The following is a 25943-nucleotide window of genomic DNA, read 5'->3' as shown; positions in this document are numbered from 1 at the left end:
TTAATTAATTTTTTTGTCGGCCGTGGGGCTTGAACTCTGGGCCTGGGCGCTGTCCCTCAGCTCTTCAGCTCAAGGCTAGCGCTCTACCACTGGAGCCACAGTGCCACTTTTGGCTTTTTTTTTTTCTGCTTATACATGCAAGGCAAGTGCTCTACCACTGAGCCACCTTCTTAGTCCTACATTTTTAATTGTTATTATAAAGGTGATGTACAGACAAAGGAATTGCAGTTATGTAAGTCAGGTAAAGAGTACAGTTCTTATATTTCTTTTTTGGACAATGTCACCCCTTTCCTAGCTTGCTCTCAGAAGATACTGATTTTTTTTTTTATGTGATTATTGACCATTTGTAGTTTTTTTTTGCCAGTCCTAGACTTGAGCGCAGGCCTAGGCACTGTCCCCAAGCCGCTTTTGCTCAAGGTTAGCACTCTACCACTTGAACCACAACACCACTTCTGGCTTTTTTTGTGTATGTGGTACTGAGGAATTGAACCCAGGGCTTCATGTATGCTAGGCAAGCTCTCTACCACTGAGCCACCTTCCCAGCTCCCATTTGTAAATTTTTTGAAAAGTATCTGTTCAGTTGACTTGTTTATTTTTTGATTGGATTGTTCAGTGTTTTTTTTTTTTTTTTTTTTTTAGTTCTTTATATATTTTGGATGTTGGGTGGATAGATGGTAACTATTTTTCTTTTTCTTTTTTTTTTTTTGTTGGTCCTGGGGCTTGAACTCTGGGCCTGGGCGCTGTCCCTGAGCTCTTCAGCTCAAGGCAAGTGCTCTACCGCTTGAGTCACAGCACCACTTCTGGTTTTCTATTGGTTTATTGGAGATGAGTCTCACGGACTTTCCTGCCCGGGCTGGCTTTGAACTGTGATCCTCAGATCTCAGCTTTCTGAGTAGCTAGGATTATAGGTGTGAGCCACCAGAGCCCAGCTGAGTTGATTTTTTTGAATGAGGTTAGAGATAGGATCTAATGCTATTCTTATACATGGGAATATCCAATTTTATTGCTTATTACAAAAATTACTTTCTCCAATGTATGTTTGTGGCAATTTTGTTGAGAATGACATGAGATGGCAGTAGATTCCTAGGTTTTTGTTTTTTTTTTTAACATTCATTTTTTGCTAGTCCTTGGGCTTGAACTCAGGGCCCAGGCACTGTCCCTGAACTTCTTTTGCTCAAAGCTATCACTCTACCACTTGAGCCACAGCTCCACTTTCAGCTTGTTCTGTTTATGTGGTACTAAGGAATACAACCCAGGGCTTCATGCATGCTAGGCAAGCCCTCTACCACTGAGCCACGTCTCCAGCCTCAGTTTTTAACATTTTAATCAGTTTTCTCATTTAGAACCAGGCTAGTTTCTAGATATTTACACAGATATTTCATATTAGTTTTCTTAAAGAACTATAATTATTTTCAAACTTTTTCTTGTGTCCTGGTCATAGGGATTTCTTTTTGTGTATCAGTCCTGGGGCTTGAACTCAGGGCCTGGGCACTGTCCCTGAGCTTTTCTTTTGCTCAAGTCTAGCGTTCTACTACTTACACCACAGCTCCACTTCCAGCTTTTTTTTTTTTTTTTTTGGTTTATTGGAGATAACAGTCTCATGGACTTCCTGCCTGGGCTGGTTTAGAACTATGATCCTCAGATCTCAGCTCCTGAGTAGCTGGGATTACAGAGGTGAACCACCAACACTTGGCTTCATTGATAGGGATTTTACATTTAGTACTTAGTATCCCAATTGTAATTTTAAATGTCCTCTTTTTCAGACTTTACCAGTCGCTATGAAAGATCCTTTTAATTAATCAGCAGCCAGTTCTTGGAATTGGTTAAAACTGTGTCACCTTGATGAAAGTATCTTTCTGTTTTGCTTTTCTGGAGGCTTGTGTCCTGGGACAAACACAAAGAAATTAACAAAGCAATAAACACATTCATGAAAATATACATGCACACATGCATAATTTAGAGTGTGAAGATCACCACCAGCTTGGGTTAAAGCTGTGGATTCTGCCAGGAAGACACAGCAAAAGGCCTCCCACACAGGTCAGGACTAGGAAAGGTAGCTTTGCTGCCCTAAATTCTAGGGCATTGGCCAAAGGGGTCTTTGGAAAAGAGAAGGGATGCATACAATATTTTTAAAATCCTTCCCCACTATTAACTTAAAAAAAATCACTCTCTTTGCTACACCTCCCTCCCCCTCAGGGTTTTCATTCTAGAAGGCAACACATATCACCCCAGACGTGAGAGGGGTTTTAGTTCTGTTCCCAGATTCTCGAGAGACCAAGACAGTCCTCAGGCCTTTAATACTTGGCAGTACCATGAGTTCACTGGGTGGAAGGGTGCTGGGTTTGGTGTGTGTCACATGAGGGCAGGCAGGACAGAGGAGACCCAATTTTCTCCTGTTTATCACTAAACTTACTGGTACAGGCTGCACAGAGGTAGCCTGTGTGGGTCTCAGGGTACACATGAGGCCATTGTTCAAAAAGGATGAGACTATTCCAAAGACACTGAGTGCTGGAGAGAGCCTGGGTCTGAGCCTGCGTAGGAGACTGTGGCTCCAGGTTCAATTTTGTCTTCTCACCACAGAGCATTAACACACAACTTCTGTAGGGGTAGCTACTGGTGTTACTCACTCATTTTCAATGTCTTGGATGGAGTCAGGCAGAAGCTGGTTTCTGGTCTCAGGAAGGAGGAGGACCGCAAGGCTGGCCAGGAGGGAGAAGCCTCCATAGATGAACCAGGGCCAGGATGCAGAATATATCGTCAGCATCATCAAGAGGGGAGCCAGGGCCGACCCAATGCTCCCAGTAAACCCAATGATTCCTGAAGCTGTTGCCCTTAGAGCACAGACAATACAAAAATAAAAGTCAGGCACCTGGGGCTCACGCTTGGAATCCTAGCAACTCAGAAAGCTAAGATATGAGGATTACTCTTCGAAGCCAGCTTGGGCAGGAAAGTCCATGGGACTCTTATCTCTAACCACAAAAGAGCCAGAAGTGGAGTTGTGGCTCAAGGGGCAGAGTGTTAGCTTTGACCAAAAAGAGCTCAGGGATAGCACCCAGGTCCTGAGTTCAAGCCCCAGGGCCAGCACCAACTAACACAAACTCATACTTTGTGACTTACCAATTTGCATCAATCATGAGAGATATCACAACTAAGTATTTAGAATCAGAATGCTTAGAATACAATTGTGCATTTGAAATATGCTCCCTTATTTGCTAGCATATTTTCTTAAGTTGAGAGACTTTTTTGTGTGCTGGTCCTGGGGCTTGAACTCAGGGACTGGGTGCTGTCTCCGAATTATTTTTTGCTCAAGACTAGTACTCTACCATTTGAACCACAGCTCCATTTCTGGCTTTTTTTGGTGACTAATTGAAGATAAAGAGTCTTACGGACTTTCTTGCTCAGGCTCACTTTGAGCCATGATCCTCAGATCTCAGCCTCCTCAGTAGCTAGGATGACAGATGTAAGCTACCAGCACCCGGCTGAAAATTCTTTGTCATTTAAAAAATACTATATCACTCCTAGCTCCTACCTTATTAGTGCCTCATACGATAATAAGAGATGTATATTAATGGTATGTAAGTGGACTTAACACCAGAAAAGTATTTGGAAACTTGGGCTATCATATTTTTTAGAAAAATCACAAGGGAAGGCACAGAAATGGAGCGACAAAGGGCAAACAAATTCAGCAGGTAGAGACAGGAAGGAGAAACTGGGAGAGAGTGGGAGAGGGGTGACATTGTCCAAAAAGAAATGTGCTCCTTACCTTACTATAATCATTCCATATCACCTTTATCATAGCAATGAAAAAACACCAACCACAACTGATTGCGTTTGCTAACTACCCAGTACTAGTTTTCTTCCTTCGATGAATCCATGATCTGAGAAAGGCGTTTGGATCCTAACAGGAAACACACGAGGTTCTGTACCTGATTACGGTGGGGAGTAGTTCATTTGAATGCGTCAGACAACAAGTAATGGAAGCATACAGAAGGCATCCTCCTAAAGTTGACAGAATCAGGCGCAGGGTCAGCATTTCTGGAGAGAGGAAGAACCAGGAGAGTCAGGAAGTCCCAGCTGCTGGAATCCGCATTCGCATCACCCTTATTGGAGTGGGCACAAGTATAATATACATAGTAGAGAAGCTATATAGAAGCAGTTCTTGCAGCGGCTAATAAGGTAAGACACGAGACATCTGCTTATTTTGATAATGGTAAAGCAAAGGTTCTAAATAAATGTATTCGTTCTTCTTGCTCCTGGATAAAGATGGAGTGAGATATTCAGAACTTCACTATCTTTTCCTTCCTTCCCTCCCTCCCTCCCTCCCTTCCTTCCTTCCTTTTGTCCTTTTCTATTCTTTTCTTTCCTTTTTCTTTTTGTTGGTCGTGGGGCCTGAACTCTGGGCCTGGGTGCTGTTCCTCAGCTCTTCAGCTGAAGACTAGCGCTCTACCACTTGAGCCACAGCACCACTTCCAGCCTTTTCTGTTTATGTGGTGCTGAGGAATCAAACCCAGTGCCTTATTCATACAAAGCAAGCACTCTACCACTGAGCCACCTTCCCAGCCCTTTTTCATTTTTTTTTTTTTGTATGTGTGCAGGTCCTGGGGCTTGAACTCAGGGCCTGAGCACTGTTCCTGAGTTTCTTTGCTTAAGGCTAGCACTCTACACTTGAGCCACAGCTGCACTTCCAGCTTTTTGGTGGTTAATTAGAGATAAGTTTTACAGATTTTCTTGCTGGCTTTGAACTGTGATCCTCAGATCTCAGCCTTCAGAGTTGCTAGGATAACAGGCATGGACCATTGGTGTCCAGCTTTGTTTTTTCATGTCAAGATAATTCCAGAAACCAGGGTTGCATTTGTGTTGACCTAAAAAGGAGACCCATGAGTGGACACACAAAGAATTCAGGAAGTAAATTTGTACCTAAAGCTGGAGTAACAAGATAAAGCTGGACAGAGGAAATGCCAGCATGCTAGACTCTACCCATCTGCTTTGACACGTGTGACTAACATAAATTTTAGACAGCAATTTGTCCTATTTATTTATTTTTTTTTGTCAGTTGTGGGGCTTGAACTCTGGGCCTGAGCCCTGTCTTTGAGCTCTTCAGCTCAAGGTGAGCACTCTACCACTTGAGCCATGGCACCACTTCCTGTTTTCTTGTGGTTAATTGGAGATAAGAATCTCACGAACTTGGGCTGGAAGGGTGGCTCAGTGGTAGAGCGCTTGCCTTGCATGCATGAGGCCCTAAGTTGGATTCCTCAGCACCACATAAGCAAAAAGAAAAAAGCCAGAAATGGTACTGTAGCTCAAGTGGTAGAGCACTAGCCTTGAGCTGAAGAGCTGAGGGACAGCGCCCAGGCCCAGAGCTAAAGCCCCATGACCAGACCCCCCCCCAAAAAAAAAAAAAAAAAAAAGAATCTCATGAATTTTCCTGCCCAGACTGACTTTGAACCTCGATCCTCAGATCTCAGCCTCCTGGCTCTTTCTTCTTTGTTTTCTTTTCTTGGTATGGGTCCTGGGGCATGAACTCTGGACTTAGATGCTGTCCCTGAGCTTTTTGTTCAAGGCTAGAGCTCTGCCACTTGAGCCACAGCTCCACTTCTGGCTTTTTTGGTGGTTTAGTGAAGATAAGAGGCTCAGAGACTTCCCTGCCTGGGCTGGCTTGGAACGGCAATCCTCAGATCTCAGTCTCTTGAGTAGTTAGGAGTACAGGTGTGAGCCACTGGTGCCCTTCTTAGGCCTATTTCTTTTCTTTTCTTTTTTTTTCTTAGGTCTATTTCTTACAGAGGTGATCTGAGGGAAAGGAGAGAACGTTTTCCTTTTTTATCCTGTGTGTTTTCCTCACCTTGAGGCACAAAGATGTTGACCAGAATGGATATCCCCGCCAGGGACGTGAAAAGGACTTGACTTATTCGACGGCCCAGGTGATTCATTGCAAGAAATGCTACATAATTGGCTGGTAAATTCAGTACACCAAAGAGAATCTGCAGGAGGAAAACGTTACTCCCCAAGTCCTGGAGGTTGAGAAACAGGCCAAAAAAGGACACACATATTGCACATCTGTAGTGAACAGAGAGAAAGAAGTTTAAAATTGTACAACTGATTGTCGTATTGGCCCAGGCAGCCAGCTGTTGCTGTTAAAATAGAAATGTATGCTGGGTGCTGGTGGCTTGTGCCAGTAACCCTAGATACTTAGGAGGCAGACATCTGAGAATCACAGTTCTAAGCCAGTCCAGGCTTAGATAAGAGTCTGTGAGCCTCTTATCTCTAGTTAACTACCAAAAAGCTGGATGTGCGACTTTGGCTCAAGTGATAGCTTTGAGCACAAAAGCTCATAGACATGCTCAGGCCTTGAGTCCAAGACTCAGGACCATTGGACAGATGAAGGGACACACACACACACACACACACACACACACACACACACTCAAATGTATGTATATATAAATGTATATCCTTATATGAATGTTCCTTTATAAGTAGTAATGTTAGGTTTGCCATACAATGGTTATATGATAATGAGGTTCTCATTGTTATGGTTTTGTTGTTTTGAGGGGGAACATGTATTGTGGAGGATACATTTGATCTGATTTTGATCTTACTGATGGTTATTTACATATGGAAGTATTTGTTGAGCCGTACTTACTTTTCCTTTGCTATTTTTGCCTTCATTACAGTGGACACAAACAACAAAGCTATCATGGTCTACACCTTAATTGTAGTTCTTAGAATTGATTGCTGGTGATCCAGAAAAATCAGCATAGTGAATTCTGTGTCAGTGCTTCAAAACCCTCTCACCGCTGGGCTCCATTGGCTCATACCTATAATCCTAGCTACTTAGGAGGCTGAGATCTGAGGATCACAGTTCAAAGCCAGCCCAGGCAGGAAAGTCTGTGAGACTCTTTTCTCCAATTAACCACCAGAAAACCAGAAGTGGCGCTGTGGCTCAAGCAGTAGAGTGCTCGCCTTGAGCTGAGGAGCACAGGGACACCGCCCAAGCCCAGAGTTCAAGCCCCATGACTGACAACGCCCCCCCCCCCCCCAAAAAAAAAAAAAAAACCCACAACCCTCTCACCACCTCTAACCCAAGCGATACATATTGTACCCTTGGAAGGGAGACATAGCGTTCCCTCTCTGCTGTTCTCATAGGAACTGTGTGAGGCCCACCTCGTAAAACACAGGAGACAGATCCGCTTACACAGGTTGAGGTTGTAGAACAAATCACTCAGAGCACATTTCATCTGTGCGGCCTCCAGCTCCTCCTTCATGGTGGATCTCAAAACCTGCGATGACCATCACAACAACAAACTTGAAATTGTCTCAAAATGGTGGACACTGTAGGGAACCAGGCACCCATGGTGGACAAGATTGGTGACTATTATTTCTGCCCAGTGGGATGTATAGACATTGAAGAGTCATACAATTGGTGTAAAATGTGAACACAGTAAATTCTGTCACAAAGTCAAATGACCAGGAGACAATAGAGAAGAAAAGAGAGTATAGGTTTGTTTATCTAGCTACAAAGAAAATGTCAGCTGGTGGCTCACAACTATAATCCTAGCTACTCAGGAGGCTGAAATCCTAGGATCATGGTTCAAAAGCCAGTCTGGGCAGGAAAGTCTGTGAGACTCATCTCCAATGAACCACTCTAAAACCAGAATAGAGCTATGGCTCAAAGTGGTAGCGTGTTAGCCATGAGTAAAAGAGATCAGGGAAAGCACCCAGGCCCAGAGTTCAAGCCCCAGGACCAACCAAACAAAAAAACAAACAAACTCCAAAGTTCCTGCTTCACACCCAATCATGAGAATTGTGTGTGGCTTACAGGGAGAGGTAATCACTTCAAGAAGGCTTTCAACTGGGGGACTGAATACAACTCCATGTCATTGATTTCTGAGCCTTGAACTAACCAGAGATGTTGCCCATGTCTGTTTAACAGGATCACAGAAAACATTTGATTTTTTCAGTTATAGCATACCCAGAAAACGGAACAATTTTCACCCAAATGTTTAAGTGCCAGAAATGATTTCCATCTTATAAAACATGAAGATCTTGGATTGTCTGTATTACAACAGGGCAGACTCCATTAACTACACAGTCCAAAGCTGGTCCTTAATTACTTTGCACACAATTTCCAATTTAAGTATATTTTCCTTCATATGTGGAAGAGAGACCTAAATGATATACATATATACACACATGTATGTGTATGTATCTATATAATATATACATATGCACATATAAAATATATGTATATACATATACATAGATACACACATGTATCAATGTTTATCTATGCACACATATGTACTCATAGATCATGTTTGTAATTTGTAGGACTATTTGAGGGCATTAGGGTGTCAAGGAAGGATAAGAAGAATGATAAAGTGAAGAAAATCAAAATACATTATGTCTCTGTGTGAAGATGGCATAACGAAACTCACTGTAAGCTGTTGAATTAGAGAGTTAAGGGGAGAGGTAAGAGGACAGAGAGGATTCATGTGATTGAAATACAACATATGCATGTTTGAAATGCCATGAGGGGTCACCTTTGAGCAACCAACATACACTTAGAAGCAAATGAGATGGGTGTAAAACAGGTCCTGTTCAGGGGCGGCCCTGTGGGAGGGGGAGGGGCTAACAAGGAGGGTGAAGGAGAGTGGCTGTGGTGGGAGCACTTTACCTACATGTATACATTGAAGAAGTGGGGGTATTGAAGGAGTGTGGAGACGTGTGTGATTGGTGGGGTACACTACGCATGCATGGAAAGCGACAATGAAGCCCTTGTGTACAACTAATGTATGCTAATAAAAATGTGAAAATCAAGGATGAAATCATGGCGGGGGGGGGGGGCAGCATGTACACACCTTATGGCTAAGTGACAGGAATGACATTATGTTAAGTGAAACAAACCAGACACAGAAAGATAAACTGCCACAAGATGTCACACTCATCTGTGAAATCTAAAAATATTGACTTCACGGGGGGTGGAATATGCTGGAAGTTACCAAAGCCTGGAGTCATGAAGGGAGTATGAGGGAGAACTTGGTCAAAGGATGCATACTTATAGTGAGACAGGAAGAGTCAGTTCCAAGGAGACCCTTCTACAGCATATGACTGTTTCCAATGTCAATTACTGTGCTCTTAGCAAATGTAAAAGAAGTGGTGTTCTGTGTCTCACCACAAAAAGGATATGTGAGGGAACGAATTTAATTAGCTAGATTTGACCATCCCACCATATAAATCTACACACACACACACACGTTTCTAAACATGTTGTTGTAACAAAACAACATTACCTATCAATTAATAAACAATGAAATAAATATAAAGCCTATAATCCTGTGCTGGAATTTTTGGAGCAAAAGGAAGAAAAAAAGAATCAAACGTTGTTTCTTTGGAATAAAATACATGTCCAGTATTCTTTACTGATAGTACATTGAGCTTCTGGACACCAAGTAATACATATGTGTGTGTGTGTGTGAGAGAGAGAGAGAGAGAGAGAGAGACAGAGAGAGAGAGAGAGAGAGGGGGAGAGGAGAGAGGGAGAGAGAGAGGGAGAGGAGAGAGGGAGAGAGAGAGGTTAAGTCTTTCCTCTATCTCGTAACGGCTGCTGTCCATCCCACTCACCTCCACAGTTAGCGTGTCTCTATAATTCTTCACTCCATTTATGCGCGCAGCTCTCCACAGCTCCTTTAAGGCTTCCTGGGGTTTGTTGGTGATAATCAGCCACCGAGCAGACTCTGCCAGACACCTGATCAAAGACGCCATGGAAGTGCAGCCAACTCTTACCTGCTCATTTCCCCATTACCTTTAACCTGTGGGCTCCATTTCTCTTTAATATCAAATCCATCACTTTCTCAGTTACATCAGGAAGTATCACTTTATGTTGTTTGTTACCATAACGAGGAAATGGAACAGAGATCTGCAAAGGTCTTGGGCTCCTATCAGAGTTGGATACAAATTTACTATGGAGATCAGGAGCTGGAGTCTGAGGGACACCTATTGGTATAGACTTTACCAACTTCCTTGCAGGAGCAAAAACATAAACATTCATAGTTATAAGTGAACCAATTCTGCCTTCTTTTTTTCTGAAATAAGAACCTCCCACACAGGGAGACCAAAGGAGGATACTCTTAGGTTAGGAGAAAAAAGGCACAAAAACCTATGTGCATCTGATCCTACATATTGAAATGAACTCCAGGAAATAGAAGCTAGAGGTTTATTAGTTAGTAGCAACAACCTTTTTGTCTTGTTTGTTTATCTCTGTCCTTGGGAGGGTAAGGCGGGGACATAGATGTGGAGGCACAAATGCAGCAGTGGTACTCACTACACACTATGTAGAAAATGAACTGGACAACATGTAGGTCGAGACAGGAGGGAAAAACTGGGAGAGACTAAGGGAAGGGGTGACATTGTCCAAAAGGAAATGTACTCTTTACCTGACTTATATAACTGTAACCCCTCTGTACACCACCTTTATAATAATAATAAAAATTAAATAATAATAGGGGCTGGGAAGGTGGCTCAGTGGTAGAGTGCTTGCGTGGTATTCATGAGGTCCTGGGTTCAATTCCTCAGCACCACACAAATAGAAAAAGCCAGAAGTGGTGCTATGGCTCAAGTGGTAGAGCACTAGCCTTGAACTGAAGAGCTGAGGGACAGTGCCCAGGCCCAGAATTCAAGCCCCACGACCAACAACAACAACAACAACAAAATAATAATAAAAAAGAACCTACAAATTATTTTTGTACATTGTTAGATGATGGACTGGAAATCACTTCTGTTCCTAGCAGTTGGGAGGTATCTGGCTACGAGAGCAAGCAAAAATCTTAGATTTTTTTTGTCTGTGTAATGGGACAGCAAGGTCACAAAGTTGGTAGATTTGTTATGAGGATTAAATGATGTACTAGATAATTCTACCAGAGGTATATTCTGCTTGTCCTAACTCATGTCACTATATTAGATCGTAATTGTTTCTCTGGAAGTTCTTTTTTGGTCGTGGTGATTGAACTCAGGGCCCGGGTGCTGTACCCGAGCTTTTCTACTCAAGGCAATTTCTCTACTACTTTGAGCTACAGCTCTACTTCTGGTGGTTCATTGGAGATCAGAGTCTCAAGGACTTTACTGTCTGGGTTGACTTCAAGCTGTGATCCTCAGCCTCCTGACTGGCTAGGATTACAGGTATGAGCCATCAGCGCCTGGCTTTCTGGAAGTTATTTCTAAGCCAATAATCTCACGATGACTTGACCTTGTTGAAGTACAGCATATTCCTTCTTGAGGAACAAAAGGGAGGATCCACACAATAGATGTAAACTGTCCAATTTGACCCAAATTTTAAATAGGGGAACCTGTGCTGCTCTTTCGCTGAATGGGTCTGGCGGTAATTTTCTTCTGTTTCTCATGTGTATCACTTCCAAAATGAAAATCACTAAAATATTCTCCACTGAGTATTTCCTTGCAAAGCCATATGGAAGATGCAATTTAATCTTCAAAATGTTTTTCTCTGTGAAGGGAAACACTTCCTCTTATCATCTTACCAATGAAAATGTACTAGCAAGGGCAGTTAGAAAGATCGAGGAAAACGGGAGAGGGTACATTGCTGGAGTCTATTTTTGGGGCTACTTAGAGTGCACTTAGTTAAGTGTTAATATTAATTATATATTTACATATCTACTATTTTAATTAGGTAGTTGTTCTATAGAGTTTCAAGTCTAGAAATCAGGTTATGAGTACAATGCTTCTTGACCAATGTCATTCTTTTTTTGGGGGGGGTCCGGTTGTGGGGCCTGAACTCTGGGCCTGGGCGCTGTCCTTCAGCTCTTCAGCTCAAGGCTAGTGCTCTACCACTTGAGCCACAGCGCCACTTCCGGCTTTTCCTTTTCCTGCTTATGTGGTGCTGAGGAATCGAACCCAGGGCCTCAGGCATGCAAGGCAAGCGCTCTACCACTGAGCCACCTTCCCAGCCCTTTGTTGGTTATCTTACATTGAGATTTGCTTCATTGTTTTGATTTTCACATGACAGCTCTAGTTGGTCTGCTTTTAAAATGATACATAGACACGTATTGGGCCCATATTGATCAGGTATTGCTTAAGGATCAGATGAAGTTCTTGTTTCCTAGTTCCATCAACATCCTTATCACAAAACCCCATAAGACAAAGAAAGGAAGTTCATACCTTTTAGACATAAGTAAGAGAAACATTGGTACTGATATCACCAGCTGGAGGATGTACCAATTGCGAATAAGAAAAGCCACGCTGCCCAGGACTATCTGTCCAATACTAGTGGCACAAACTGCCAATGCTATTCCCAGGGCTTGGAATTGGGGCTTTATCCACTCTATAACTGAGAGACAACATGAATCACATCTTGACATCAAATAAAGATGGAATATCAAAGGTCAGATTCAAGGTCAGTGTCCAGGATGGAAGGTTTGACTTACGGAGCATAGGGACAATTGTCATGAGGCCGGAGGTTGATGTCCCAACCAGGGAGCGCAGGAAGCAGTAAGCTATGAAGTTAGGAGCAAAGGCTGCACACATTTCAAAAACAGTCAGTGTCAACAAACAACTCACGATAACTAACCTCCTCCCAAACCTAAGAGAAAGGAAAAGACTAGATTATGGAAACAATAAAGGCATCTGTGTTAATTAGCACAAAAAGAAGGGCACTGAAGTGATTGAGAATCAAATAACTAGCAGCAGATATCCTCAATAACAGCTCTGTACACACAAGCAGCTCTGTGTCTGGAAACAGAGATGGGAGGTTTTAAAGCTGCTTTTCCACAAATGGTTTGCCTGGCAATCTGGGGCCTGGGCACTGTCCCTGAGTTCAAGCCCTATACCTGGAGTGGAGGGTACAGGGGGTAGGGGTAGGGCTGTGTGTGGAGGAATTATCTCCTAGACTAGATGATTTATGTTGTAATCTCCTTCTCCCTCCCTCCCTCCCTCCCTCCTTCCCTTCCTCCCTCCTTTCCTCCCTCCCTCCCTTCCTTCCTTCCTTCCTTCCTTCCTTCCTTCCTTCCTTCCTTCCTTCCTTCCTTCCTTCCTTCCTTCCTTCCTTCCTCTTCTCCCTCCCCTTCCTTCCCCTTCCCTCCTTTTCCCTTCCCTTCCTTCTTTTCTGTACTGGTACTGGGACTTGGACTTAGGGCCTGGTTGCAGTCCTTAGCTTTTTCACTCAAGCCACAGCTCATTTCTGGCTTTGTTCTGGCAAAATGGAGATGAAGATCTTATGGACTTTTCCTGCTAGCAACCTTCAAACTGATTCTTTTTTTTTTTTTTTTTTGTCTGTCATGGGGCTTGAACTCTGGGCCTGGGCGCTGTCCCTCAGCTCTTCAGCTCAAGGCAAGCGCTCTACCACTTGAGCCACAGTGCCACTTGTGGTTTTCTGGTGGTTTATTGGAGATAAGAGTCTCATGGACTTCCCTGCCTGGGCTGGCTTTGAACAAGATCCTCAGGTCTCAGCCTCCTGAGTAGCTAGGATTTACAGGGGTGAGCCACGGGTGCCCGACTCAAACTGAGAATTTTAGTTCTCAGCCTCCTAGTATACAGGATTACGGGAATGAATGCTTTTCAATTCACTAACTTTTGTTGTGTGGTACTGAAATCTGAGCCTGCTGGGCATGTGTTCTTGGCCCACGACTCCAGCCCTTAGTGACTGATGCCTGTGCTTGTTTGTTCCCATCTTCTGTTGAATCTCCATAGTCAAAATTTCAATTCTGTGATTGCAGTTTTCATCTCTAGATCTCTGGTTAGCTCTTTTATTAAAATAATTCTTATCTTTTTTGATATTATCATTTAAAAATATATTACTTTCTATTTCTCTTAGTTATTGTCCATGTTTTCGTTCATTTTTGAAGCATATTTAAGACATTTCTTCTAATGTGTTTGCCTATTAAGTGTTTGGGTTTGCTTGGAGATTGTTGCAGTGGTATTTGCTCTTTGAATGAATCGTATTTCCTTTTTTCTTTTCATAATTTCATGCTTTTGTAAATCCGGTCACTTGAGGACCATAATGTGGAAGTTCTTGAATTAAGATTCTTTATAGTTAGCTGGATTTTCTGACTTTTTTTTTTGGTTGGTCATGGAGCTTGAACACTGGGCTTGGGCGCTGTCTCTGCGCTCTTCAGCTCAAGGCGAGCACTCTACCCCTTGAGCCACAGCGCCAGTTCTGGTTGTCTATCCTATTTTTTTTTTTTTTGACTGCTGGGGATCAAAGCTAGGCCCTCACTTGTGAGGTAAAATCTCTACTCTTGAGCTCTATATCTCCAGCCCAAAGACTACCTTCGTCATGCGCCAGCGCTGAAACCTCTGTTCTTTTATATCAGTTTTTTTCTAATGTTCTAACACATACTTTTTGAATGCCAGAAGATCTTCCAGTTTTTTGCATCTTGACTTTTTTTCTGTGATACTCCTTCAAGGCTCAACTTATTTTGCTCTGAGGCTAGAGCTCATCCTGATGTACAAAGTTAAAAGGCTCAGTGTTTTTATGAATATGCGCCTTATATGGCCATACATATGACGCTCTGCATTCCTGCTTAACTCTGATGACTTTTTTGTGTGTGCCAGTCCTGGGGCTTGAACTCAAATCCTGGGCACTGTCCTTGAGCTTTTGAGCTCAAGTCTGTTGCTCTCCCACTTGAATCACAGTCCCACTTTCAGTTTTTTGGTGGTGTATTGGAGATAACGTCTCACAGACTTTCCTACCCAGGCTGGCTTTGAAGCATGATCCTCAGATTGAGAGGATCTTGAATAGCTAGGATTACAGGTGTGAGTCACTGGTGCCCGGCTCTAATGACCCTTGAATACCTTAATTCCCCAGAAAGTGTCACTCAAGCCTTTCCTTTGGCCATCAGGTGTTACCTATCTTCCCTCCAAATCTCTTGCCTTTGGTGCTTGTGGGAAGTTATTTATCACACAACTTTTAGGAGTATTGCCTGATACACTGATGCTTAGGACCCAATTCTTTCTAAACAGGACTAGATGTTTGGTGTCATTCCTTCAGATGTCTCTCAAGTTAGAATACATGTGCATAGCAATTGCAAATAAGATCTCTTGTTCATATTTGGAGGAAGGAACTGGGTCTGAGCTGATACTTCAAGACCAAGGATTGTTACTGGGCTAGGATGCGGCTTGACAAGCTTAAGGAAAAGATACCACAGCATTCCCCCCCCCCCCAATTTGAGGATGAGTCCCCTCCCCCTACTTTTAACTTGACATTCACTTGGTTGCTGTAATTTGTTGGCAGTTTTTCAGGTCACCAACATAAATTTATACCATTTCTACTTGTTTTATGATCCTCCTATAGTGAAAGGAGAGTTTTCCATTTCCTACATTCAAAACATGTTTTTATATGCTTAAAGTACATTGTTAACTATAAAAAGTTAATGATAGGGCTGGGAAGGTGGCTCAGTGGTAGAGTGCTTGCCTTGCATGCCTGAGGCCCTGGGTTCAATTCCTCAGCACCACATAAGCAAAAAGAAAAAAGCCGGAAGTGGCGCTGTGGCTCAAGTAGTAGAGCACTCGCCTTGAGCTGAAGAGCTGAGGGACAGCACCCAGGCCCAGAGTTCAGGCCGCACGACTGGCAAAAAAAAAAGTTAATGATAAATTACTGAAAGTCTATGTGATCAAGAGTGGTTAAAAAACCAACAAAGGAATCAAAATAAAAATATCCTATATTCTAATTATTCCCCTCCAAAATGAAAAAAAAAAAGCAGAATATAGGAGAAGTTTAGTAAATCAAAATACAAGCAAAATGATAGAGCAAATACAACCATATCAGAAATTATATCATATATGAATGGACTAAAATCTCTAATGAGAAGGTAGAAATTATTAGATGGAACTACAACACAAAGACCCAAATTTGAGCATAGTTCATTGGCTAATTGAAAGTAAATGGAAAAAAAAGAACATGTAATTAGAACTGTTCTCTCACATTTTTTTCTACCACTTTTTCCCCATCCATAATCCTTCTTACATATTGATATCCTTAACAGGTACCTAGATTGCATGAAAAACAAGAGTTGGATAATGGAGAGTGATAGAGAGGATTTGTTTAATTGGACATACATTGTATACGTATAGTATGGAAATTGTAATTGGGAACCCTCCTTAGACAAGTAATGTATGCTAAAAAATCTTAATGACATTAAGTAAAAAATAAAAAGGCGTATGTAATACAATCTGTGTATATTTGCTCACAAAATATTGCTTTGACTAAAGCAAAAATAAAGAGGATGATGTGACTTCCCGATACACCACTAATGTATGCAAGTCTATGGCCTCAATGGTCTAATTGGCTATTCCATCCATCATATCTGGATGATTAAGATAATGCCCATTCCCTGGGCACCATGGGCATTCAGTGCAGTGTCTGGGAGGGACTGAGCATAGTATTCCTGGTCAAGAGTGATCAAGCTATTTTTCAGTTCTGTGCATTCAAATAGAATCAGCCTGATGCGGTGATACATTTTTGGCCTCATTACCACAGTTAACTGTCATCTTAAAAAAAACTTTAAGTAGTAGCAACTTCTCTCTAAACCCTTTCTACAAACACCCCCATGCCTTGCGGGGATGACATTTCATTTCTTCACACAGGATTCAATCTTCTAAAAATAGCACTCTTGACACAGGCCAGGAATATTTCCATGTGTGTTTGTCTTTCCCCAGCGGCAAAGGTATACACACCCAGGGAAGGATAATTGGCACCAACTACCATGGATGAGCAAGTCACTCACAGGCTGGTGAAAATACCCACTCATAGAACTGAGGATCAGATACACTTACTTGTCTGATAAACGGCCATAGAGTATGCTTCCTGTTAGCATTCCAGCCATGAATAGGAATTTAGCTACTGAAATTAGTGACTGAGAGTCACACACCAGGTCCCACTGGAAGAGAAGGAAACCAACACAGGACAGTTTATAACCCTTCAGTGTACCTGATTGAAATCCCTAAACACAACCTATGCGTTTCATTAACTTACGTGTTTTATTATATCTGGCTCTTGCCATCTTCTATAGCTTCCCTTTTCATCATTATCTGATTTCTACCTCAGTGGTACCCGGGTTTGCTTGCTAGGATGGTTCTCTACCACTTGAGTCACGCCTCTGATTCTGTTGCTTTTGACTAGTTATTTATCTAGATAGAGCCTTGTGAACTTTTCTGGCTGTCTGTGCTGGTCTTCACTGACAAGCCTGTTGTTCCCAGACTCCAGAGTAGATAGGATTACAAGCATTGACCTAGTGCCAGGCTGATGACTATTTAACCCCAATGGGAAGTTTTCAAACATGGTCATACAGACAGAAGTGAAGGATGAAAGGGGGGACACTGAACAAGATTCATGGAACTCATAAACTGACATGTTGAATTGAAACACTTGTGTACAACTACTTAATGATACTACTAATAAAACAATGTATAAGTCCTCATTATCATGCAGACTCATAGGACTCTACTGTCTGTAGAGTCTGGGGATTATGGATTTTTTTTTCTTTTTAAAATTACTTTTGTTATTAGCTGGTTATTGTGGCTCATTCTTCTAACACGAAGTATGTGATAGAGAAAGAGAGAATTGCAGTTTGAGGCCGGACCAGCCCAAAAGTTCACAAGACCCTCCCCCCTCAACCAAGAAAAAGCTGGGAACGTAGGGGTATGTTTGTCATCCAAGCTGTGTGTGAAATGTAAATAGAATTCAGACCAGTCTAGCCTGGAAATAAAGGCAAGATACTATCTGGGTAATGGTGGCTCACATCTGAAATCCTAGATACTTAGTAGGTTGAGATGAGAAAATCATGGTTTGAAGCCAGCCTAGGCTAAAAAAAAAAAAAATCCATCTTCAACTCTCTAGCAAAATTCTAGAATGGAGGTGTGGCTCAAGTGAACACCAGCGATCAGAAGGAATGTTGAACAAGAGTTACAGACTTTGCCAGGCGCTGGTGGCTCACGCCTGTAATCCTAGCTACTCAGGAGGCTGAGATCTGAGGATCGTGGTTCAAAGCCAGCCCGGGCAGGAGAGACCGTGAGACTCCTATCTCCAATAAACCACCAGAAAACTGGAAGTGGCGCTGTAGCTCAAGTGGTAGAGTGCTCGCCTTGAGCTGAAGAGCTGAGTGACAGCACCCAGGCCCAGAGTTCAAGCCCCATGGCCGACAAAAAAAAAAGAGTTAGAGACTTGAGGTGAAACCATAGTACTGATAAAAAAACAAAAACAAACAAAAAAAAAAACTCTAAAGCCACAAGGGCTTGGGGCATGGTTCAGATAGTACAACAGCTCTCTATAGGTAGTACAAAATCCTAGGTTCAAATCCTTGTATCCTTCTCTATAGTTTATAAATGTGGATTAATAATACAAAATGAAAAAGCTGTGGTATTTCTGTATGTGCATATAATGTACTGTAATCATATTCATCTATTACGTCCTTTTTAAAATTTATTTTTGAAAATTATCTTTAAACAATTGTACAGAGGGCTGCAATTCAGCAAATCAGTTGTATCTTGAGCGATGTCATTCCTTCCATGATTCTCCCCAGCCTTCCCAGCCCTCACCCACACTCTTGAGTTTTGTTTTTTATTGCTTAAAAAAAATTCTTCTTCTCCTCCAAAGTTTCGATCAACCAGAAACTTAAAAATATCCATGATATTTCCAATTTAAAACCAAGCTGGATACTATTGGCTTTGTGTAACATTTGTGTCAAAGCCCATGCACTAATTGTTTAAGCTATGGTTCTCGGAAGAATGAGAGCTCTATGAGTTTGGGGCCTCCTATATGAACTTAGCAGATTCATCAACTATCTCTCTGTCTGGTATTTAATATTGAAGCTAGAAGATTAAAAAATAAGGCTCTACCTTGTGACGAAAGGTTTGGAGCACTTCCATTACTTGTGTTATTTCTAAACACAATTTTCTAATTTCTAAAACGAAGCTTCCTACCTTGGTCACGATGGTGGAGACGAAGGAGCTGCGGTCATACACCCAGCCGTCCACACAGGGCTCTGTTTCTGCCTCACTCAGGTTCCAGAAGGTGCTGTTCAGGTGGAGGAGCTGCCATTGGGGATGGACAAAGCGCCGGCACTTCTCTGGCCTGAGGTTGGAGTCGAGTGGGATGGAGATTCTCAGGAGGTCCTCCTGGCTGAGGAGCCCAGTGCCATTGTCAGAGAGCGTGTCATTGTCGAGGATGCGCACCCAGCAGCGGTGCTCAGGCACGGCAGCCGTGAAGTTCTCCAATAGAACATGAATGAAGGCCAAGAAATTACACATCATAAGAAAAGCCACTTGAAGGATCTGGAATCTTCCCAGGCTGCCAACTTGCTCCAGAAGGTCGTGAAAGGCCATTGAATAATGACTATTCCCAAGAGGAGGCAAAATGTGAGGCTCACTACAGGGGCTTGATCCCGGCCGCACTGGTTCACTGGGAGGCCCAGCAGAGTCCAGGAACTTGTTTCCCCCACATACTTGGAGTTAGGTAAGTTGTATTTTTACTTCAGAGTCACAAAGAAAAAAGATTTGGTAATACTTAAAATAATTCAATCTGTTAAAGATTTACTTTTCTGAAAAGGTTCATTGACTCCTACAGGATGAACCCTGGTCACCTGTGGACTTTGATGTGAAATTTTCTGTACCCAAACTAGTGTAAATTGACTATGGGATTCTTTAGGCTATACACAGAGAAGTGATAGTGCTGGATCATACTGTAAGGAGTTCTAGTTTTAGTTTTTTTTTTTTTGTCGGTCATGGGGCTTGAACTCTGGGCCTGGGCCCTCAGCTCTTCAGCTCAAGGTGAGCGCTCTACCACTTGAGCCACAGCGCCACTTCCGGTTTTCTAGTGGCTTATTGGAGATAGGAGTCTCACGGTCTTTCCTGCCTGGGCTGGCTTTGAACCGTGATTCTCAGATCTCAGCCTCCTGAGTAGCTAGGATTACAGGCGTGAGCCACCGGCGCCCGGCTAGTTTTAGTTTTTTAGGGAAACCACCCATAGACTTCTTTAGAGACTTGCATGTCCATGAACACTGCATAGTCTCTGGTATATTTACCCTTCCTTCCTCCTTCTTTTCCTCCTTCCCTTTCTCTTTTTCATTTTCTTTCTTTTTTTTTTTTTGGGTCTGGTCATGGGGCCTGAACTCATAAAAACCCCACTCTTAACCCAGCTCTTTGCACAGTCTCTAAGCCCACAGGAGGACAGTGCCCCTTGCTGCTCTATCTCAATAAACAGTCCTTGCCTGTGGAAGATTGAGTCTGGCCTGCTTCCTTTCTTTCTCCTCCATTTTCCTAACAAGTGTGACCTATACACATTGAATGGGATGTAAGGATAGAAGACGGAGTCCGCTATGGGTTCTCATCATTGTGAACAAGAAGATACCTGATAAACAAATGAAAGACGGGGCTGGGAAGGTGGCTCAGTGGTAGAGCTCTTGCCTTGCATGCTCGAGGCCCTGGGTTCGATTCCTCAGCACCACATAAGCAAAAAGAAAAAAGCCGGAAGTGGCGCTGTGGTTCAAGTGGTAGAGTGCTAGCCCTGAGTGAAGAGCTGAGGCACAGCGCCGAGGCCCAGAGTTCAGGCCCCACGACCGGACCCCCCCCCCAAAAAAAAAATGAAAGGCATAAAGTGTTTATTCTGGGACACAGTTGCCTAAGTTTTTGTCTATCATCCTTGATTTTATTGGCTCCATTCCAGGGTGAGGAAAAACACTACCATCATGTGAGTACATGTGACAGAAGTTTCTTAAAAATTTTTTTTTTTAAAAAGCATTTGTGGGATGGGGAGGTGGTTCAGTGGTAGAGTGTTTGTCTTGCATGCATGAGGCTCTGGAGTTTGATTCCTCAGCACCACATAAGCAGAAAAAGCTGGAAGTAGTGCTTTGGCTCAAGTGGTAGAGTGCAAGCCTTGAGCTGAAGAGTTGAGGGACAGAGTCCAGGCCCAGAGTTCAAGCCCCATGACTGGCAAAAAAAAAAAAAAAAAGTATTTGTACAGAAGGGCATCAATTCCACATGTCAGTTTATAACACATCTTGATCACAGAGACTTCTTTCAGTGGCAGTATTCACTTCAGAAACTGTGCTTTCCTTAGTCCCAACTTGATAGGAGTCCTAACTTTCTATGTTTTTTCAAGTCTGTCTTCATTTTGCTCCTGATTTTCATTAAAAGTCTGATGGAAAGCAGCCAGTGACCATACCACAGCCCAAATGGTGTGGTGATTAGAAATTTCCTCTACTAGATTAATTTCTACATCACCTTTAAACTCCACCTTTTTGGGCCCAATTCCCAATAAAATCCTTCTAAACTGAAATCTCATAAGCAGACCCTTTGCATTTATGTTGGAATTCTGGTCTTCAGGGCACCCACCAGAGTAGCTCATTAAGCTGAGTTTACACAGTCGAGGGATTCTCTACATGACATTTCCCAACCACTTCCAATTTTCTCCACAGGAGGAACGCAGCTAAGCAACTTAGATTTAGTTATGGCAACAACTTCACATTTCTGGCACCTTTTTTTTTTTGCACTTCTAGGACTCACAGGAGGTTTTATTTTTATCTCAGCAGTTCAGAGGTCTCAATCCACACTCCTTGGCTTTATTGATTGTGGATAATAGTATCACAAACAGTGTGATACACATTACTAGCTTTTGATTTATAATGCATTAGCTATTATAATTTTGATATTTCTGCTTATCTCACCTTCTTTCAGTCTGCCTCAACCTTGATACATGTATCTCAATTTCTTTTTTTTTTTTGGGTCCGGTCGTGGGGCCTGAACTCTGGGCCTGGGCGCTGTCCCTCAGCTCTTCAGCTCAAGGCTAGCGCTCTACCACTTGAGCCACAGTGCCACTTCCAGCTTTTTTTTTTCTTTTTGCTTAGGTGGTGCTGAGGAATCAAACCCAGGGCCTCATGCATGCAAGGCAAGCGCTCTACCACTGAGCCAACTTCCCAGCCCGATGTATCTCAATTTCTGAGTCATCTTTTTTTTTTTTTGGGTCCAGTTGTGGGCCTGAACTCTGGGCCTGGGCACTGTCCCTCAGCTCTTCAGCTCAAGGCTAACACTCTACCATTTGAGCCACAGCACCACTTCCGGCTTTTTTTTCTGCTTATGTGATGCTGAGGAATCGAACCCAGGGCCTCATGCATGCAAGGCAAATGCTCTACCACTGAGCCACCTTCCCAGCCCCTGAGTCATCTTATAGTTTAGCTCTTAAATGTTCTTGACAGTTGATGGCGCTGCTGGGAGGTGGTGGAACCTTTAGAAGGTGGGACCTATCAAGGAAGTGGGGTCATTGAGATTGTATTCTTGATGATGATACTGAGATCCCAGCCTTTTCTTCTCTCCTTTTTGCTTCTTGGATGCCATGAATTTCACAGCTTTCTCCACTATGTGCTCCCGCCAATGTTTGGTCTCACCACTCGCCAAATAGAACTAGGCCAAGTGATTATGACCAAAAACTCTGACACAAAATTACCCCCCCTCCCCAGTAGGTCGTGTATTTGTTTTCTGTTATTATTATACTGATAAAAATCTATCTGGTGAAGGGAATTTCAAGAAAGCATGGTATTCAAGCAATAGCAAGGGCACTGCTGGCAGACTCTAAGGTTTACAGTGAGAACTGGGAATCATAAAGGATGTGAAAGACTTTGGAGTGTACAGCATTCCACTATGTGCTCCAGTTTTTGCACAAGGAGTCATAGGAGTTCGTGTCTACCCCGCTCTGTTTCTGTCACCTTTTAGCTCATCCCTCTTTTCTGTTCACATATTCTTCCCTTTTAGAATCAGGAAGTTCATGTTGGTCCTGTCTCACCACGGTCTCTTAGAAATATGTAACTTTTTACTTTTTGATTTTCAAAGGGGCTCACAGCCAAGAATTTGCCTAGCGTTTCAGTAGGAAAGTTTAGACTTAGACTTTTGAGCAATACAGGGACTGTTTATGAGGACTCAATGATAAACTTGTGAGGTAAGCCTGAACTTTAGGGTCCTGGGTGGAATGTCAAACTTCTCATCAGGGGTGTCCTACAAAGACTCACGAGTTACAGGCTCGGCTTCCACTTGGTGGCATTATTCTGATATGGTAGAAACTTAGGAGACAGTATTTTGCTGAAGGAGGTTTGGTCATTATATAATGGAGATTCTGGTCCATTCTCTGCTTTCTGTCCATCATGAAGTCAGTAGCTTAGCTACATTTGATGCTCTCCCTTTTCAGAAGGCAAGATAGTTGATTTTTTTTTTTTTTTTGCAAATGACAATAGTAAATTAACCCAAAATGTCTATGGATCCAGTGGCCTCTGAGGCCAAATTCTTTGGCTTCATACCACAAACTTGCATTTCAAGACTACCTATTTGAAGTGATGTAGGTGGCTGAACACAGGTTATTCTGAACTGGGAGGGGATCGCTTAGCCCTGTTCAAATTTGTAAATGCATAGAGAAGTTTCTTTGCTTCATCAGAGGACATCTTGATAACCTTTTTGGCAAAGTGGAGCAGCTGATTTTTTGTGTTTTTTGTTTTTGTTTTTTTTGCAGTTGATTTTGTGGGTTCCTCCAAATAGCTTGCTTCCTGAAGATAAACGCCAGGAGATGCATCTTTATAGTGAGGAAGGATTTCAGCTTCTCCCAAAAGAAAAGCAACTGAAGAGTGACAAGTATAAGACTGAATTATGAACTAATCAGGCCCTTCTTACTAAATTAGGAGAGCAAAAATTCAAACAGACCTTAACTTTAGTTAGATGAGCTTGAGAGTGTTGGCAGAGATCGTGGGATTAGTGATTTTAGCGAGAGTTTGGTATCCCTGGTCCAAAACTCCAGAAAACTGAAGGACCTCAGAGACAATGTGGAAAACAAAAACCTGGAAACATCTTAATTTCCCAATCATAAGATCTGTAAAAAATTAGATTTTATATGTTTGCTCTTTTATGTGTTCCACATCGTTTGTGATCCACTCTCCTGAAGCATCTATGTACTGCCTTGAACTAGCCTTGGAAGAATTTGTTCATTAGTGGCCTCTGATAGGTGAGATGGGATTCTTGCTTTGACTCATGGCTTCTCTGGAGGCCTCATGAAAGTCGAAGCATCACCCAAGTTTTCGTGCAGGTGTGCCTTGATCATAAGTCCTTTGTGATACTGGTCTTTGTGGGTTGAGATGAGAACACCTGAGAAAAGCGTTAAAACAGGTGACTCTTTATTAACCACTCATTGCTCTATGGGCCTGCCAACACAGGGTGCTTGTGCTCAGCCGTAACTCTCCTTACACGAGGAAGTTGGTAACTTGTTGGAAGAAGGAGACCCTCCCAAAAGGCAACTTTGAGTTTTGGTAGAGGAGTTGGCTTTGTTTCCAAAGTAACTTTCCATAGACAAGGCTTTGACTACATTGCAATCTAGCAGGAGAAGACCTGGGACAACAAAGAAATAGATCCCACTGGAAGAAAAAGCAAGCAGGTGGTATACCCCAATCATGAAATGGATAGGTACTAACTTGGGTTGATACCAATAATTTTTTAATGCTTTAGTTAATTGGAATCTGCCTTGTATTTAACATTTACCTTTTGCTGTTGTTGTTGTTGGTTATGGGGCTTGAACTCTGGGCCTGGGCACTGTTCCTGAGCTCTTTAGCTCAAGGCTAGCACTCTACCACTTGAGCCACAGTGCCACTTGTAGCCTTTTCTGCTTATGTGGTGCTGAGGAATTGAACCCAGGGCCTTATGCATACAAGGCAAGCACTCTACCACTGAGCCACCTCCCCAGCCCCTTAACATTTACTTTTTGACACTTATAAGCATCAACTATTTAATACCCTCCAGCCACCTAAGGAAGAGGAGAATGGTAATGATCACTCTTAAGGTATCACTTTGCCCTCTGCACCATCCCAAAGAACAGGATTTGGAGTTTTTCCTGTATGCACACCAGGAATAAGAATATTAACATTAGCAATTCAGTATTAATTGGTTTTAACAAAAAATATACCAGGTGCTTTGTGAATGTGACAAAGGTGACTAACTTGGAACTACTTTTTCAAGTTGTCACAAAAGTGGCTTTAAAAATTTGACCCCATCCACATGTTTTTAAGCCTGCTCTATCTTCTTGTTATAGTTTGGATCTGGAATATCCTCCAAAGTCTCATGTGTAGAAACCTTGTTCTCTTGTTAGAGGAAGTAGGTCAGTATGTGTGTGACTTTTTTTTTTGTCTTTTGTGGGACTAGAACTCGGGGTCTAGGCACTGTCCCTGAGCTCTTTTGCGCAAGGCTAGTGCTCTACCACTTTGAATCACAGTGCCACTTCCGGTTTTCTGGTTGCTAATCCCAATCTCATCTCCAGATGTGAGCCTCATGGACTTTCCTCCCTGAGCTGGCTTTGAACTGTGATTCCCAGATCTCAGCCTCCTGAGTAGCTGACAGATGTGAACTACCAGTGCCTGTTGTGCGTGACTTTTAAGGGTACATTTTGTTTGGGGACTCTTCCTCATTGTCTCATTCTCTCTCTCACTCTCTTTCCCTCTCTCTACCCCTCCTGGTCACTATGAATTCAACAGCTTTCCTCCAGGACACTCTTCTGCCCTGAGGTACTACCTCACCCAGAAATAATACAGCCAAGGGACTGTGGCCTAAAACCCTCATGAGTGTTCTCATAGGTATTTCTCAGGGCAGAGCAAATGGAAACCTGAATAACCATATCACAAGCAGAAACAGAATTGATGCATACAAACATATTTTCTATCAGGATTTCTTTCAATGAATTTTGGTTTTCTTCAAATATCTTATTGTGATATAGGCATTTTACATATACTAATTTAGAATCCAAATTTCAAATGTGGTTCTTATTTTCTTGTATGTCAAAAAATAAATCAGCCAGGCGCTGGTGGCTCAGTCCTAGCTACTTAAGAGCTGAGATCTGAAGATTGAGGTTCAAAGCCAGCCAGGGCAGTTATATTCATGAGACTCTTATCTCCAATTAACCACTACAAAGCAGAAGTAGAGCT

The 25943-nt window shown here is 42.5% G+C and overlaps 1 protein-coding gene, 1 long non-coding RNA gene and 1 pseudogene across 3 annotated transcripts; 1 reads left to right on the top strand and 2 right to left on the bottom strand.

Annotated features, from left to right (window-relative positions):
* Positions 1 to 1798: 1798 nt before the first annotated feature.
* LOC122104785 (solute carrier family 22 member 9-like) lies at positions 1799 to 19585 on the bottom strand. 2 transcript variants are annotated; one of them, XM_042675717.1, is made up of 10 exons: positions 18925 to 19585; positions 16780 to 16883; positions 12435 to 12589; positions 12169 to 12337; positions 9622 to 9745; positions 7162 to 7277; positions 5840 to 6054; positions 3927 to 4035; positions 2628 to 2831; positions 1799 to 1884 (listed from the first exon to the last, which is right to left on the bottom strand). In XM_042675717.1, the coding sequence occupies exons 1-10, from the start codon at positions 19324 to 19326 to the stop codon at positions 1824 to 1826; spliced, it is 1659 nt and encodes a 552-aa protein (XP_042531651.1). In that variant the 5' UTR covers positions 19327 to 19585; the 3' UTR covers positions 1799 to 1823. The 2 variants fall into 2 exon arrangements, with proteins under 2 accessions (XP_042531651.1, XP_042531652.1); XM_042675718.1 differs by lacking the exons at positions 12169 to 12337; positions 12435 to 12589 and having other exon boundaries at positions 18925 to 19581.
* A 3397-nt stretch (positions 19586 to 22982) lies between these two features.
* On the top strand, positions 22983 to 23831 carry LOC122104792 (annotated as a pseudogene).
* A 617-nt stretch (positions 23832 to 24448) lies between these two features.
* On the bottom strand, positions 24449 to 25885 carry LOC122104794. The gene is made up of 2 exons (XR_006146984.1): positions 24728 to 25885; positions 24449 to 24510 (listed from the first exon to the last, which is right to left on the bottom strand). It is a non-coding gene; the product is annotated as an uncharacterized LOC122104794 (long non-coding RNA).
* Between the last annotated feature and the right edge of the window lie 58 nt (positions 25886 to 25943).

This window comes from Dipodomys spectabilis, unplaced genomic scaffold (assembly GCF_019054845.1).
Source record: "Dipodomys spectabilis isolate Male_0828 unplaced genomic scaffold, ASM1905484v1 ptg000030l, whole genome shotgun sequence".
In the NCBI taxonomy this organism is placed as follows: Eukaryota; Metazoa; Chordata; class Mammalia; order Rodentia; family Heteromyidae; genus Dipodomys; species Dipodomys spectabilis.
The sequence above is the reverse complement of the archived record's forward strand: the minus strand, read 5'-3'. Positions and strand labels throughout refer to the sequence as shown.

Bases quoted from the DNA above. Each gene is read 5' to 3' on its own strand.
- LOC122104785 (XM_042675717.1), bottom strand. From the start codon at position 19,326: ATGGCCTTTCACGACCTTCTGGAGCAAGTTGGCAGCCTGGGAAGATTC. The intron at 12,338-12,434 runs GTAAGTCAAACC...GTTGTCTCTCAG, and splicing joins GACAATTGTCCCTATGCTCC to TTATAGAGTGGATAAAGCCC. The intron at 4,036-5,839 runs GTGAGGAAAACA...TCCTCTCTCCAG, and splicing joins CAACATCTTTGTGCCTCAAG to AAATGCTGACCCTGCGCCTG.